This window comes from Calliphora vicina, chromosome X (genome assembly GCF_958450345.1).
Source record: "Calliphora vicina chromosome X, idCalVici1.1, whole genome shotgun sequence".
In the NCBI taxonomy this organism is placed as follows: domain Eukaryota; kingdom Metazoa; phylum Arthropoda; class Insecta; order Diptera; family Calliphoridae; genus Calliphora; species Calliphora vicina.
This window is the reverse complement of record NC_088785.1, coordinates 2,405,524-2,424,297: the sequence shown is the minus strand read 5'-3', so window position 1 is coordinate 2,424,297 and position 18,774 is coordinate 2,405,524. Positions and strand designations below refer to the sequence as shown.

At 30.2% G+C, this 18,774-nt stretch overlaps 1 protein-coding gene across 1 annotated transcript in view; it reads left to right on the top strand.

Moving 5' to 3' along the window:
- Window positions 1-17,832: 17,832 nt before the first annotated feature.
- Window positions 17,833-18,774, top strand: part of LOC135962756 (BOS complex subunit NCLN) — a 44,540-nt gene continuing 43,598 nt past the window's right edge. Inside the window, exon 1 of the mRNA XM_065514637.1 lies at window positions 17,833-18,150. Within this exon, the coding sequence (XP_065370709.1) occupies window positions 17,982-18,150 (169 nt within the window). The 5' untranslated portion in view covers window positions 17,833-17,981. The remainder of the gene's footprint in view (window positions 18,151-18,774) is intronic.

The following is an 18,774-nucleotide window of genomic DNA, read 5'->3' as shown; positions in this document are numbered from 1 at the left end:
TCACTGACTACGCCTATATAAATTGGCCGTTTTTACGCTAATAGGCATTTACACCTACATCTAAGGGCGTTAACAAAACAACCATAAGGAAAAAGAGTGTATTTATTAGTCTATATGATTTTGAATGAGTGGTGAGTTTTGATGGTGAGTTTATGTAACAAAAATATCTATTTAATAAACGATTAAAATACAATAGCATAAAGAAACAAGAGAAACGTTTTCGACATAGAAATGAAGGCTCTAAACAAAGTATAACAACTCTAAACATGTGTTAGTGAAAAAGTACCTAACTCTAAATATATTTATATGTTAGTAATAAAAATGTACATGGGTTATTTGGGGGTTACACGATCAAGTTTTGCCTTTCAAGTTTTAATACACTCACACTTTTTTACTAATACACTCACACTTTTAAGAATTTAAACGAACTTGCATTCAATTTCTCATTCAAGTTGGTGTTTCAATTTTCAATCAAGAAAACAGCTGATTACATTTTTTCAACAATTTGTACTAACATTGTTTTCAAGTTGCGTGCAGCCTACGTCACAGCTTTCAATTTTGGTAAATTTTGACAAACAATATATTGTTACGTTTTAACCTTTTCAAAACGCTGGTTTATTTCCTTTAAATAAACCGGATACTTTTGATTGCAAATAAAAGCCGTTTAGTAGTTTAAAAATTGTAACAACTCTTTATTTATTTAAAATTGTACAACAACAGAATTAAATAGTCACTCAATGTTTTTTATACACGTTTGTAAATTCGCAGAAATACATACACAATTTATAATGTACACGAATTTGTTTGAAAAACACAACACACTTTAAGGCACTCAGTTGATGTTTATTCGAAAAGCGTCTCTGATAAACTCACTCATGACTACAACCTCTGCCACTATTTATAACACTGCCATCTGCACTCTAGATTGCTCTTTAACTGTCAAAGTTCGAATATTCTAGATCATACGCCATCTGTGGTGTACTTTCTACAATGTTCTTTAACTGAATATTCGAATTCAGCGTTGCCAACTTACGATCAAATCAACTGAAAGCTTTTATTTAATAATGCCCACAGATATGTTACATGTCAAAGACTTTTTCGGGAAAACCCTTGGAGGATGACTGGATGGCAACGCTTAATCAAAATAAGGTGGCAATGCCTGGCTGACCCAGGCGTAAATTCCACCATCCAATCACCCTCAAGTCTCTGAACAAAAAAATCTAAATATAAAAATATATTTAAAAAATGAATAAAAAACTACCGTTCAAATTTCCCTATTATTGAATTTTCCCCCTGATCTATTCCTAGGCATCGCAACTTCATACTTACTTGGCCGCAGCGGATGTTTGCTGCTTGGCCTGCCCACCCTCTTCCATGGCAAACCTTTGGCCCATTAACTATGGGTTTGCCCCTAATTATACCCTACAGTCTTAAAACTAGCTCACTTACCGTTTATCCTCTATTACGCCATCATCTTAATTCCTTAGGAACACACACAGGAATGCTTTGATTTAGGGGAGATTATTGTCCGTTTGTGTGTTGGTCTAATCTGTCCGAAACAGTACATAACTTCCCTTCATCGTGACGTTTCCTTAATTGTGTTTCAATGTGTTTAAGTTTGTGTGTGTGATAATTTAAATTCGTGTTTTATTTAAAGATGTATTTGGTGTATTTAGTGTATTGTGTTTTAATTTTGTGATTTAAATGTGTTTAAATTTTTGTATATTTGTGTTTTCTTTTTGTGTTCAAACTTGTGTAATGTATTCCAAATAGTGTATTTTTGTGTTTTAAATGTGTTTAAATTTCTTTTGTTTATTTTTGTGTTTAAAATTTCTTTTGTGTATTTTTATGTTTATTTAAATTTTAAATAATTGTGTATTATGTGCTTTAAATTTCTTTTTGTGTATTTTTGTGTTTATTTAAATTATTATTAATTGTGTAATGTGCAAACAAAAACCACGTCTATCCTCATTTTCATCTCTCTTCCAAAAAAAAAAAACTTCTCCTTCCTCCTGTACCATATCCTACCCGTTCCCTCATTCTTAATCTTTTCCCGCCTTTTCTCCATCTTTTTCCTGTACCAACCGTTCCCCTGAACAGCTGTTTCAAGGTTGCATTCAAATATAATTCTATGTTTTGATTTTCTTTTATTACTTTTGAATGCAACCTTAAACCGTTCAGGGGGCGACATGACATACAGTCTGCCATTACAGCACTGTTTTTTGAAAGCATTATGCTACTTTTAAATCAGCCCTTAAAATCGTTATATTTGAATTCAAGTACAATTTCGTAACAATATGTAAAAGACTATCAAGAAAAACTTGATCGTGTGGCTGCAGGGTTAGTGCCTTTTTATTTTTCATCAGACACACATACAGTGACGGACATTACAATAGAATCACTACCAATATTTCATTTAAAAACAGGAGCAATCATAAGGATTGGTGTGGGCCAGAAAATATAAAAAAGTGGCAAAATGTGTAGTGGACGGACGAAACGACCTTTAATTTAATTGGAAGTGATGATAAAACATGGGTTAGACGTCCAAAAAATGGCAAAAACCAAAAACGTTTAAACATGGTTGGGGAAATATTATTATATGGGGATGCTTTCTTGGTATTGCGTTGGTCCAATTTATTGGATTAAAGAAAATATTGTTACGTTTTAACCTTTTCAAAACGTTTGGTTTATTTCTTTTAAATAAACCGGATACTTTTGATTGCAAATAAAAGTCGTTTAGTAGTTTAAAAATTGTAAGAACTCTTTATTTATTCAAAATGTACAACAACCACAGAATTAAATAGCCACTCAATGTTTTTTATACACGTTTATAAATTCTCAGAAATACAGACACAATTTATAATGTACACGAATTTACTTGAAAAACACAACACACTTTAAGGCACTAACAAGGCACTAACAAGGCGTATTTAACAAGGTGACAGCAGTGGCGAATTGAAATAAATACAGGCGATTTCACTTATTTTTTATATATAGAGTTTGACATACGGGCGTTCGGGCGAATATTTTTTATATATGTAGTTTGACATTTGTGCGTGCTATTTCTATAATCAGCTGTGCTGCCGATGGCACCTTATTAAATGCACCTTGGGCACTAAGTTGATGTTTATTCGAAAAGCGTCTCTGATAAACTCACTAACGACTGCAACCTCTGCTACTATTTATAACACTGCCATCTGCACTCTAGATTTCTCTTTAACTGTCTAGAGGTTTCTAATACATACGCCATCTGTGGTGTACTTTCTACAATGTTCTTTAACTGAATATTCGAAATCGAATACAGCGTTGCCAACTTACGATCAAATCAACTGAAAGCTTTTATTTAATAATGCCCACAGATATGTTACAGTTTTACAGCACTGTTATTTGAAAGCATTATGCTACTTTTAAATCAGCCGTTAAAATCGTTATATTTGAATTCAAGTACAATTTCGTAACAATATGGATAAGCACTTGTATGTAAATATTTTGGAGAATGTTATAAAGCCACATGCAGAATGGAATATGCCATTAAAATGGCTCTTCCAGCATGATAATGAACCAAAGCACACGTCAGGTCTTGCCAAAAAATGTTTTTTATATAACAAAATTCATGTTATGGAATGGCCGTCTCAATAACCAGACTTAAATCCTATGGAAAATAGTAAAAGACAAACTCGGACCTGAAAAATTGAAAAACAAGGAAGAACTTTGGCAGAAAATTCAGGAAATATGGTATGCAATTTCCCGATCTACATGCGAAAGTTTGTTAAATTCAATCCCCAAAAGATTTGATGCCGTTATTAGAAATAATTGATATGCAACAAAATATTAAGAAAACAACGAATTCTTATGATGATTTTTTACTTTTAATCATTTTAAGACTGATTGATTATATTTGAATGTCGCATATTTTATTTAGTCTTTTAGATTTGACATCGTTTTTAACATAAGAATGTGTTATTTTTTATTTTATTTTTTTCTATTTATTGTTTACGTTATGAGCATTAATATATAATGAACAAATTTTAAATTTTGAAATCAAATTTTGTAGTTTTACCGCTTTAATCGAATTCGTATATAGTGATTCTATTGTATTGCCCGTCACTGTACATAGTTCTATACAAATGTTTAAATTTTAGTTTATTTAAAATTTCTTCTATTCTCAATACCAAAAATTTAAACTGTTCTATAGTTTAAATTATACGACAGACAAAATATAATGTCAAAAATTAAAAAAATATTTGTAGTTTGCGCTTTCAGAAATGAAAAAGTGCTAAATGTGTTGCAAAAAATTTTAAAATAATATTGAAAAATCTAAATCATTATCAAAAATAAATATTACTCTCTTCACATAAATTAGTAATGTGTGAATTGAAAATAGTTAGTAAAAATCACCATAGAAATTTTACATTCTAAAATGCAAATAATGTTAGAATAGTTGGAAGAAGAATTTGGCAAAATATCAGAATTGTTATTTTTCTGACTGAATAATAATGAATTGAATCAATAGAACTAAACAGAAGAATACAGTATTCAGTAAAAATGTCAAGTAGCATAGTAGGATATTATAGATCACTGAGAACTAATTTAGTTCCATAATTCCTTATAGGTAACTATGATGGTCACCAAAGAATTCAGTAAACATTTCAAGTCGATATGTCCACTTTCAGTGACAAGAACAGTATGTGGACGGATCTCTATCTACAATTTGGTGATAATGGAAGCAGTCTGTTAAAGATAACATTATTTAACAAACTAAATTTAGTGTTTTCAAACCGGTTATTCGAAAAACCAAATTTTTTAGTTATTGTAAGAATGCTGATCTGCAGTTAATCGGATTCTATAGTAAAAAAAAATAGTAAAAGACGATGATTTTACTTACAAAGATTTCCAGAATCAATTACATGTAATAATAATTTTGAAACTAATATAATTATTATTGAAATTCGACATGGTTCTTTTTGGGAGGAAGACGTCACCTTGATGACAGAAGACATATTTATTGAGAATTTTAGAATGTGTCGATGTTTACCAAAATGGTAAACATCGCTAAGCTGGATACAAGATTTAGAAAATGTATTCCTATTGTAAAACGTGTAGCTATCGCCAAAATCATCATTTGAATATGCATCCATTTATCATATATTTGGAATATCGAAGGAAAGTGTGTGTTTGATTTTAAGAAGTTTTTGTACTGACGTCTTGAACTCACTTACTGGAGAATATTTGTCTTAAATTTTTTTTAACGAAACTAAAATTGTATAGTGTGTTAATGGTTTTAAGGAACTTGGCTTTCCACAATGCCTTGGAGCAATAGGTAAATACATACATATCGCATACACAGTTCAAAAGTGACACAACTCAAAATCTTAATTTTTCAGAAATCGAAAAAAAATATATACCAATTGAAATATAATGAAAGACATAACTGTTTTTTTTAGCAACAGTTAACAACGACAAAATACACTGATATTTTTTCTATAGATAAACAAGTGTATATAAACTATATATAGTTTTAGATAGGTGTAATTTCGTTGTCCGACTTCCCATCTTCGGAAACTACAGACTATTACAAATATAGGGTTTGGTGCTCAACTATATTATTGGCCGTAGTTGATGCCAGATACCGTTTTTATACACGAATGTACATGCATATTCTTAAAGAAAATCCCATAATTTTGAAGGGCATTAAAGTTCCTGTTATGTTAATTGCCAATTCTGCATTTAGACTGTCAGACTACATGATGAAACCATACCTTTTCCAAGTAAATGCACCCTAAACAAAAAGTCCTTTATTATACGCTGTCTAAATGCCGCAGAGTGGTGGAAAACGCATTTGGTCATTTAAATATTCTATTTAGGCTCCTTGGAAAGGTTTGGATAACCGGGTTGATAACGTCAACATCATAATAATGAGTGTGTTCTGCAAAACTTTTAATGAAAATAATGAACAAATCAATGAGAAATGGCAAAATAATAGCATTGAAAATATAAGTTTTAGAGAAAAGCTGTTATAATGTCTCCCATTATTCCTCTAACACGAACCAACATAATATGAATAAATACTTACATTGCAAATTTTTATTTTTAACATTACATTTTATTTTTATAAATAAATTTTTTACCAAATTTATTTACAGACATTTTTCTTGATAACAACTTTATTTTAAAATTGCTTTTCAACAATTATTAAAATTATTAATATTGTGAAATTATTGATTTCTTAAAATTTGCAAAAATCAACATAAGTATGTTTTGTACCCAACTTATGCTTAGTAAGTAAAAACAGATTTTAGTTAACATGTAAATTAGTAACATTAAATTAGTATATAAGAAACATTTTTTAATTAATAAAGTGCATTTGATAATTACACCTCATCAAGCCGTGTTTTTTTTATTGTTTTGAAATTACGTTCTTTTAATTGGCGCAGTCGGTAGGATTCGCGATATAAGTACAAAAGATCTTATATACGTTAAACGTTTAATCGCGAAAAGGAAAACAATAAAAAAAGATAAATATTCTGCGAATCCCACGGGACCCTCCAGAATAAGCGACTAATAAGTCGAAAAAAAAGGACTAATATAAAAAGCTGGATACTTTTAATTACGTCCTATAATTTTAAGAAAAAGGAACAATTTTGTAATCCCAAGAACTTTGTAGAAAAAAAAAGAAAACTGAATATTTTCTGCTACAACCGGGAGGAATACATTTGTTTTGAACTGTAAAAAAAAAGTTTGTGAAAAAAAATTAAATGGAATTAAAGTTTAAAGAACTTAAAATAATAAAATTATAAAGAAAAAAATTTCCTCAGGACCATGTAGAAAGTTTAACACTTTTACTACAACCAGGAATAAATTTTTTTTTGTGACGAATTAAATATAATTGAAATTAATTAAAATTTAAAGAACTTAAAATTTATAAAAGTAATAAAATTATAAAAAAATTATAAGTAATAAAATTAATATTTCCTCTGGACTTTGAAGATATAAAAAGCTTAACACTTTTACTACAACAAAAAAAGTTTTTAAAGGAACTGAAAAAGAAATGTATATAAACGAAAAAAACAATTAATTGAACAATGAAATAAAGGGAAGCTTAATAGTGAAGGAAGGCTCAAATCAACAACATCTTACAATCAGCTTACATTACATTGCATAGACGGAATAAAGAAGGAAGCAACAGACAACCAAGAGGATCAACTTAACACCATTTAAATGTAAGACTAGTTCTTAAGAATAAATTAAAATATCAAATTAATATAAGAATTTGAATGAATGCAATAGAGGAATTCGAAAAGGAAATCGAATTTATCATTGAATTGTACATTGTAAATGAAAAAGATAGGGACAGTTTAAGAGTACTTTTAAGACAGATAACACTTATTGAGATAAAATCACAGAATAAATATCTAAAGAAAAGTCAGAAAGACCAATAAGAATATAGTAAGGATAAATAGAAGGAGACTCATTTTAGAAAAGTTTGAAAAATGTATTCATAATGACCGAAGAAAATGAAAAAACTTCAGTTAGGATTGACCCATTAAAATATTTAAACCAAATTCCAGAATTTAGCGGTGATTATCGTGATTTACAAACCTTTATTAACTTGATAGATAGTGTCTATCCCATACTTAAGCTACGTATACACGGTTGTCATATTCTTACAATATTGTCAGAAAATGTTCAATAAATGGTTAACGGCCATATGTTTCAACATAAGTTCTCATGGTTGTGTTAACCATTTTCTGAGCATGTTCCTGACAATCTGACAACCGTGTGTACGTAGCTTTACTGTTTACGAAGAACCTTCACAATTACTTTTCTCATATATAATTAAAAGCAGACTAACTGGAAAGGCAAGAGAAGTTATAGAGATCAATTGCCAAGTACAATAATGGACGGATCTAAAGACTGTACTACATAATAATTTCGGAGACAGATGTGGACTTGAAGAACTGTTCGATAAACTAAAAGGTACAACCTTCAAAACTAACAATGTATTAAATGTGTTTAAAGAAAAGATTCCCGAACCTATGCGTACAATTCTAACATATAGGAACCCACAGACCCTTGAAATAGCAATGGAAATATTATTCGAAGCTGGATATGCGTACGTCACATCATCAAACGAAATATTTCCCAACTATGGAAAACCGTCGAACAAAATAGGACATAAAAATCGACAAACATACCGACAAGTTGGTAACAACATTCCCAATAATACAAAGACTTTTAACCATCGAGACTCGCAACCACACTTTTCATATAACCAACCAAATCCTCGAAATCATTATCAGAATGACATTCAAAATATCTCAAATAATTGGGAAAGAAGAGACTATCAGAACTTTAATCATAACAGTCAAGATCTACAGCAAAATAATTGGAATCCTTTCAGACAACAGAATAGACAAAATATACAACGTAACAACTATTTCCCTAGACCTGAACCCATGGACGTAAATATCATTGAGACTCCAACCAATCGCAATCATCCTCAAGGTGAACATTTTCGATTTTCTGCCTCAAGGAACTACCATACATAAAAGTGGAAACTAAATTGGGACATCTGAAACTAATTATAGATACAGGTGCAACTAATTCAATTCTGAATCCAAATATATGTCATCCTAAATGGATACAGAAAGTTGACCATATCCCTATAAAAACATTGCAACACCAAGTAAATATCAACGAAAAAGCAAAAATCCCTATTTTTAAGGAATTCGGTAAAGGAATTGACACAATGAAATAGATTTGCCGTCTACATTCGCAAATTTCATTGACGCAATCAAAGTTGACAATTACAGCAATAAATATTGCTACGTGGAGACATTGGGTCAAGCAATTATTGCTAAGTCCTCTTTTACAATGCAGAAATTGAAAGAAATACAGACGAAGGTTGTTGGCGCGGTGTCGAAGAGATAGAGTGTGTAGTACACAGGTTTATTTTAGTTTAAAAGAGAAATAATTGAAGAAATGTTTGATTTAACTTTAAAAAAATGTCTCCTTTAATATAAATGATGTTTTCACTTGAAAAATTATAAAACATAATAAGAAGAATACGAATGAGTGTAAACAGGAATGTCAAAAAGAAACATGAAAAACCGAAATCATGTTTGTTTTCTTATCCCCCATTCTTCTCTACCCCGCGCACGACAAACATGAAAACAGACGTCTGGGCAAACATAAAAAAAAATCATCGTGTAAATTGCGTGTTACTAAATTTTATGGAAAAAAATTGCAAACTAAATCTGGACGTGGTCCCCATTTTTATGTGAATAAAGCATTAATGCAACTTTTATAGTTTTAATAACAACCATATAATTCTTTGGAAGGAGCTAGACTGGACGTGGTCTCTCACGCCGGCCTAGGTCCACTGCCCATGTTCCCGACGAACCGTCGAAACCGGAGGAAATTCTGGAACTCTTTCGGATAGGAAATCCTGACCTCCCTACTCACGATTGGATGGTTGCCAGGGTCTCCGAATCTGAAGGGGGATACAGAAGGATCACGGTCATCATGAACCAGGAGTCCTTAGCGCTTCTTCGGGAAAATCTAGAAAAGGTCTACTACGGCTTCGAGTCGATATTTCTACGAGTTTGCCTAGGTGAAGATAAGGATAAACCGGTTCAGGATGACAATGACATGTCTTGCGATGAGACTACAAACTAAATGGTATCTATACTAGTGTTGCCAAATGTCCCGATTTTCGCGGGATTGTCCCGCTTTTACTCATGAAATCCCGCGTCCCGCTCGGGATTCGTAATTCCCGCTTTTTTGGATTTTCTAAATCTAATAACTACTTATTTCATATCTAGTTTTAAAGAATATCATTATGTTAAAAATGTATAAAAAAAAATTTAAACAATTAACGGCCATTTTCACAATGTACGATTATTTCATTTTAACCGGAAAATTAACTAACTGTCGGTTTGTTTAACGGGGACCATTTAACCAACGGTTACCGATTTGCGTTTCACCATCATTTGATTACTTAACCAAAGCATTCAGTAGAAAGTATGGCAATAATGCATACATTTGTTTACGAAAAATAGTGTAATGAAAGATTGAAATATAAAAAATTGTCTAAAAGACGGCATAAAAAATAATAGTTTGTGTTTTCTTAGTGGTATAATAAAAAAAACGTATAAAACTCAAAAATATGAAGGTACCTAACTATAAAATTTACAGAACAAACTGAACAACAATTACTGAAAACCAACAAGCAAAAGTGCACATTTGTTGTTTGGTTTGTAAGTGCAATATCCGGGTGGTATATGGATCACCTCGTGCAAAATTTACTTTTCTTCGCTTTACACTTTTAAAAATTATAAATATTACAAAAATATAAATGTTTTTCCATGTTCTTTTATTATATTTCTTACAATTAAGATGCTAACCGGCGAAATTTGTTCGGTTATATTTAACAGCAACTTTGTTGTTAAATAGTGTCAATTAAGAATTAATCGTACATTGTGAAATTCAAATTAGCCTAACTTGCGGTTAAAGTTCACGTTAACTTTTAATCGTACATTGTGAGAATGGCCGTAAGTGGAACTGATATGTATGTATTTCCCGTGAGCAAATATATATTCAGAAAAGAGTTCGTAACTTAACCAGTTATTTCTTAATGATCAATCGACTCTGAATAATTAAAAATCATTATGTCCATCTTTTGGCTGGTTGTCCGTGACTGAAATATCCAAGAATTGGAACCGAGCTGAAGAAAACAAACTTTTTAACAAACTTTTTTACCGAGCTGAAGAAAACAAACTTTTTAACAAACTTTTTTCATTTTTAGCAAACTTTTTTCAGAGTTGTATAAAAAGGTAGTATTTTGTATATATGGGTCATTAAAATGTAAATAAAAGCATGGCAAAAATATTGCTTTATTTGTGGACTCATCATAGAGTTATTTTAAACGATATTTTAAAATAAAAAACGGAAATGAATAACTGCAAATCTATAGAATCAGATTTCATGGTTGTCACTTGCGCCATTTCATTCGACAACATATTATTCAAATTTAAATTTAATCATCTACATTGTTGCTTCGTAGCAGACTTTTGCTCCTAAAAACGAAAATATTCGTTGAGCACCAATATGGAAAAAAGTTCTTCAGTTGTTTTCTTCAGCTCGGTCATTTTGTATGGAAAAACGATCGATACATTAGTAAATAGGTATTTTCGTCCTCTATTCAGAAATTATTTCCATATTGGTGCTCAACGAATATTTTATGTGTTAGAACGAAAAAACTTTTTACTTATTTTTCTACTTTTCAAAAGTTTGCTGACCTATAACTTCTGACTGAAAGTACTTGGAAAAGTGTTCAATACATCAATAAATAGGTATTTCTGTCCCCTATTCGGAACTCTTTTCCATAATGGTGCTCAACGAATATTTTAATTTTTAGGAAAAAAAAACAAAATTTACTTATTTTTTTATTTTTCAAAAGTTTGCTGACCTATCACTTCTGAGTGAAAGCACTTGGAAAAATGATAGATACACCAGTAAATAGGTATTTTCGTCCTCTATTCAGAAATTATTTCCATATTTTTGCTCAACGAATATTTTCGTTTTTAGGAGCAAAAGTCTGCTACGAAGCAACAATGTAGATGATTAAATTGAAATTTGAATAACACGTGGTGTACTAAAATGGCGCAAGTGACAACCACGAAATCTGATACTAGGATCATCCAGTAATTAATTCCTGTTTTTAAAATTAAAATAGCTCCTAGAACGACCTGTTGGTGATTAAATGAATAATGCTATATTTTGTTAATTTTTTGTTTACATTTTTTATATACGGTTTGCCGCTATGCTTACACATGTGTGCACACACATAATCACATTAGATTTTTTCAATGTTTAGAAAGTGATAACTTCTGATTGAAAGTACTTAGAAAAATGTTCAATACATCAATAAATAGGTATTTTTGTCCCCTATTCGGAACACATTTCCATATTGGTGCTCAACGAATATTATAATCTTGAGGGAAAAAAACAAAATTTACTTATTTTTTTATTTTTCAAAAGTTTGCTGACCTATCACTTCTGAATGAAAGTACTTGGAAAAACGATCGATACATTAGTAAATAGGTATTTTCGTCCTCTATTCAGAAATTATTTCCATATTGGTGCTCAACGAATATTTTATGTGTTAGAACGAAAAAAACTTTTTACTTATTTTTCACGCAGCTGAAGAAAACAAACAGGCCTATTTGGCAAACTTTTTTACAGAGTTGCAAAAAAGTACTATTTATGTAAACATAAGAAAAAATGTAAACAAAAGCATGACAAAAATATTGCTATATTTGTGGAATCATTAGCTGGTCATTTTAAAAGATATTTTAATTTTAAAAACAGTAATTAATTACTGGATGATCCTAGTATCAGATTTCGTGGTTGTCACTTGCGCCATTTTAGTACACCACGTGTTATTCAAATTTCAATTTAATCATCTACATTGTTGCTTCGTAGCAGACTTTTGCTCCTAAAAACGAAAATATTCGTTGAGCACCAATATGGAAAAAAGTTCTGAATAGAGGACCAAAATATCTATTAAATGATGTATCGATCATTATCCTAAGTGCTTTCATTCAGATGTAATATGACAGCAAACTTTTGAAAAATAAAAAAATAAGTAAATTTTGTTTTTTTTTCCTAAAAATTAAAATATTCGTTGAGCACCATTATGGAAAAGAGTTCCGAATAGGGGACAGAAATACCTATTTATTGATGTATTGAACACTTTTCCAAGTACTTTCAGTCAGAAGTTATAGGTCAGCAAACTTTTGAAAAGTAGAAAAATAAGTAAAAAGTTTTTTCGTTCTAACACATAAAATATTCGTTGAGCACCAATATGGAAATAATTTCTGAATAGAGGACGAAAATACCTATTTACTAATGTATCGATCGTTTTTCCATACAAAATGACCGAGCTGAAGAAAACAAACTTTTTTCATTTTTAGCAAACTTTTTTCAGAGTTGTATAAAAAGGTAGTATTTTGTATATATGGGTGAGCACGTGTCATTAAAATGTAAATAAAAGCATGGCAAAAATATTGCTTTATTTGTGGACTCATCATAGAGTTATTTTAAACGATATTTTAAAATAAAAAACGGAAATGAATAACTGCAAATCTATAGAATCAGATTTCATGGTTGTCACTTGCGCCATTTCATTCGACAACATATTATTCAAATTTAAATTTAATCATCTACATTGTTGCTTCGTAGCAGACTTTTGCTCCTCAAAACGAAAATATTCGTTGAGCACTAATATGGAAATAATTTCTGAATAGAGGACGAATACCTATATGTATTTCTGTCCCCTATTCGGAACTCTTTTCCATAATGGTGCTCAACGAATATTTTAATTTTTAGGAAAAAAAAACAAAATTTACTTATTTTTTTATCTTATTTGGCAAACTTTTTTTACAGAGTTGCAAAAAAAGTACTATTTATGTAAACATAAGAAAAAATGTAAACAAAAGCATGACATCAATAAATAGGTATTTCTGTACTTTCAGTCAGACGTTATAGGTCAGCAAACTTTTGAAAAGTAGAAAAATAAGTAAAAAGTTTTTTCGTTCTAACACATAAAATATTCGTTGAGCACCAATATGGAAATAATTTCTGAATAGAGGACGAAAATACCTATTTACTGGTGTATCAATCATTTTTCCAAGTGCTTTCACTCAGAAGTGATAGGTCAGCAAACTTTTGAAAAATAAAAAAATAAGTAAATTTTGTTTTTTTTTTTCTAAAAATTAAAATATTCGTTGAGCACCATTATGGAAATGAGTTCCGAATAGGGGACAGAAATACCTATTTATTGATGTATTGAACACTTTTCCAAGTACTTTCAGTCAGAAGTTATAGGTCAGCAAACTTTTGAAAAGTAGAAAAATAAGTAAAAAGTTTTTTCGTTCTAAAAAATAAAATATTCGTTGCTGGGTATTTGAATTCAAGTCAGCGTTGCCAGATCGTTTGACATAAATATTTATATTTATCGAAAAACATCAAAATTAATTTTAGAACATTAATTTAGGCATAAACAGCTTGTATATTATTTGGTTTATGTTGATAGATCTCTTAATTATAAGCATAAAAATGTTAAAATTCTGATACACGGTTGTCATATCTTTCAAAGTTGTCAGTAAAATGTTCAATAATTTGTTATCAGCCATATGTTTCAACATAAGATCTCATGCAAGGCGTATTTAACAAGGTGACAGCAGTGGCGAATTGAAATAAATACCGGCGAATTCACTTATTTTTTATATATAGAGTTTGACATACGGGCGTACGTGCGAATATTTTTTATATATGAAGTTTGACATTTGTACGTGCTATTTCTATAATCAGCTGTGCTGCCGATGGCACCATATTAAATGCACCTTGATCTCATGGTTGTGTTAACCATTTTCTGAGCATTTCTTGCAACCGTGTACACAAGGCGAATTTATGCAAGATGGAGTCAGTCAAACAGCTAATTTTTTTTTTCGCTTTTTGGTTCTAACCACTGTCAAAGCTTGTTTTTATATTTAGATATCTACTTATTCTAAGCTTATTAACAAAATATTTATTGTTTACATAAATAAGTAAAGCCCTCACTATTCAATTATGTACACAATATTAAGTTTAAATACTTATTTGTTTAATTTTTCATTTCGGTTTTTTGACATTTGTTAAGGCCAATCGTTTTTTTGTAGAACTGACCCCACCTTTAATGAATTCGCCTTGCGTGTACACGTAGCTTAAAGGCTAAATTAGTTTTTGCGTTCTGTAACGTTTCTGTTCTGTGCCGTTCTGAATGCTGTTATATTGTAGTTAGTTTTTCCGTAAGATCGTATCAGCTGTTTTTAAAATAATAACCAAAAAACATCTTGGTGATTTTGTTACTATTTTTAGTGTTTTTTGTATTTAGACCTTCAACATATTATTGTGAACATTTTTATAAATACATACATATATTTTATGTTAATGATTTAATTTAAACTAATTTTTTTACATACATAGTACATTAGAGTGCTCCAAAAAAATAAAATTGCGAATTTTGACCGTCCCCCCTCTAGAATTGTTCTATGTATTGTAGAAACACATTGTGTAAAATATTAGGATGATAGGATAACGTTAACTGGTGGCGCAACGACGCTGAAGTTTTGAGATGCATTTATAAGGGGAAAATATGCAATTTTTTCAGTTTTTGTAAAAATTTTGCCATTAAATAATGACTTTTACAATTTAATTTAAAAGAATCGAAATGTGTACGTAATTGTCGTTTTAATAAGATATAAAAGACAAAAATTGGTGAAAAAATGTTAAAGTTATTAAAAAATCGCCAGGCCATTAACGTGACTCAGGCCACTAGAACAAGAAGTTTATGAACAAAATTAACATATTTTGAGAAATATTAAAATAAAAGCTTATTTTTACTTAAAATATATCCATATTTACTTGTATATGAGTTTTTGTCCTCGTATTGACATCATAATAGGGAATAAAAATGTGAAAAAAGTATGTCAATACCTCCTATAGTTTTTCCATACCTGCGATATAAATTTTGCGATTTTCGAGAAAAACTAATTTTTTGACCATATTTTGAGGAATGACCAGAATTTCCTTACTGTAATGATTTTTAAGTAAAAGCTATCAAGAATATTATAGTCCAGGTAATTTTAAATATAGTCTGAAAGTTTTACTAAAATCGGAAAACTTTAACCCTTAAATCGTGAAGGTCAAAGGTAAATTTTTTCAATATTTGGAATTTCTCATGGAAAGATAGCGAAATATTATATATTTTTGGGCCGATTTTGATGAAACTTAAGAAAAATATAAAATGAAGTCTAGTATTCACAATAACAGTACAAAAATGGAAATTAACCCTTAAGAGTACTTGGGGTCAAAATGAATGTGTTTTTGGTGATTTTAAAAGTTGAGGGTCATTTGAACCCCAAGTGCTATTAAGGGTTAATTTCCATTTTTGTACTGTTATTGTGAATACTAGACTTCATTTTATATTTTTCTTAAGTTTCATCAAAATCGGCCCAAAAATATATAATATTTCGCTATCTTTCCATGAGAAATTCCAAATATTTAAAAAATTTTCCTTTGACCTTCACGATTTAAGGGTTAAAGTTTTCCAATTTTAGTAAAACTTTCAGACTATATTTAAAATTACCTGGACTATATTATTCTGAATAGCTTTTACTTAAAAATCATTACAGTAAGGAAATTCTGGTCATTCCCCAAAATTTTGCCAAAAAATTAGTTTTTCTCGAAAATCGCAAAATTTATATCGCAGGTACGGAAAAACTATAGGAGGTATTGACATACTTCTTTCACATTTTTATTCCCTATTATGTTGTCAATAAATCCCCATGTGATGATCAAAAAATTCTGCAATTTGTTTAACAAAATTTTTAAAAATATGAAATTGGAGTTTTGAAACTGCAGTTAAAAAATTTAATTTTTTTGGTCATACCTGCGAATAGGTTAACGGTATCCTACGAGGACAAAAACTCATATACAAGTAAATATGGATATATTTTAAGTAAAAATAAGCTTTTATTTTAATATTTCTCAAAATATGTTAATTTTGTTCATAAATTTCTTGTTCTAGTGGCCTGAGACACGTTAATGGCCTGGCGATTTTTTAATAACTTTAACATTTTTTCACCAATTTTTGTCTTTTATATCTTATTATAACGACAATTACGTACACATTTCGATTCTTTTAAATTAAATTGTAAAAGTCATTATTTAATGGCAAAATTTTTACAAAAACTGAAAAAATTGCGTATTTTCCCCTTGTAAATGCACCTCAAAACTTCAGCGTCGTTGCGCCACCAGTTAACGTTATCCTATCATCCTAATCTTTTACACAACGTATTTCTACAATACATAGAACAATTCTGGAGGGGGGGACGGCCTGTACCTAGAAAGTTTTTTTCGTCCATACAATCTTGGAGCACTCTAATAGTACATACATTAAAAGAAATTTATATTTATTTTATTAAATTTCAATGTTTTTTTTTGAAAATATTATATTTTTTATTATTTTGTTAATAAAATGTTGGCACCACTGCTTTCATATTGTTGGCATTTTTGTGTATATATGATAGCAGCTGTTTTAGCTGTTTTCAACAGATTCATCCTCAACAGAACGGCAACGTTACAGAAAAACTAACGACATACACAACTTTCCCTATGCAAAAACAAAACAGCTGATTCGGAACGGAACGTACAAACTAACTAGGCCTTAACACTATTTATGGTGAAAAAACTATAAAGAGGTGTCAAATTTGAAGTTTCAAAGGTGCCAAATTAGATGTTAGGGCAGCTATCTTAAAAAGAGATAGCTAATATTGTGTACTACAATATCAGGGATGCGTTAAAACAAAACGCTATACACAACACGAATTAGGTAGACGGAGGAAAATAAACAAAATGTTACGGACTTTATGGCACAGAGTATAAATTTAGATTTCTTTCAAAGTGATTCTCTTGGTTCGGTGAGTGTATCATCAAGTGATTTAAAGTAATAAATAATAATTTATAAATATGTACAAATTTAAATTAAAACAAAAATGTTTGTGTCTTACCACAATCGCAAAGAAATTGAATTATTGCGGCAGAAAAATAAAATCAAAACAAAATGAAAAGGACAGTTCATAAAGAGAGAGAAAAATATATGTTAAAAATGGATTATTTTTCTGTCTCGTGATACCTGTGTTATACTCTGTGATTCTGGCAACGTTGATATTCTGTGGTTGATAGGTACTCGGTACTTTTACATCATAGCTGTGGAGAAGTGGAGTTTAATTAGCCAACATTGGGAAAATATTAAATTTGGTTTTGTTGAATGAATTCGAATAGAAAATTGTTAATTAATAATTATTGTGAAGAAGCTTTTATTTTTACTACGTGAAATACATTAGCTTTCAGTTAATCGAAAAATTTTTATAGACATGTTTGAAGATGCTGACAATATTGCGGACATATTTCGTGGAGGTTTGCCTTATTATATGTTGTTGGCTTTGCCAATATTGATAATATGCTCCTCGAATCCAGTGCTAGCATCTAGTGAGTTTTCTGTACAGCGTATGTCCCAATTCGATGTCAATGGTGTTTATTACGGTAAGTAATTTATCAGTGTCTTATACTAATTAATATTCACCCGCATAATTTGCCGGCGTGTCTAGTGCCGCATGACCAGTGTTATCATATACAGTCACATAGATAATAGTACGTACCCCTTAAAAATTCTTTAATTTTACATAAATTAGTGATATTTAAAAAAAGTAAATAAACCAAACAATTTTAAATGAACACAAATATTGATTTCAATATTTAAATTTAAAATGAAAAACTTCAATTTTATAAAAAAACACAAAAATCTATTTCATAGCTCAGATAAAAAATATTAATGTACAAAAATAATTTCAGGTATATATTATTTGATTAGTATTTTATTGGACTTCCTTTTGCCTCAATTCATTACTCATTGGAAATACCTATTTTTGTTGTTGTCTCAGACGTTATTTGATTCCACTCATACTCCAAGCCATCTTTAAGTTCTTGTTTGTTCCAGTAAGTTTTTGCGGAATATTTCAAACTGCTTTTCAAAATGTCTAAATGAAAAAAACAAACCATGTTTGTTTCCACAAATCGCAGTTTTCCAACTCCATTCGCCGACATGCAGTCGTATTAATGGCTTTTTTCATGGTACGCGGCTATGGAATCCCCTTTTTTTGCAAAATA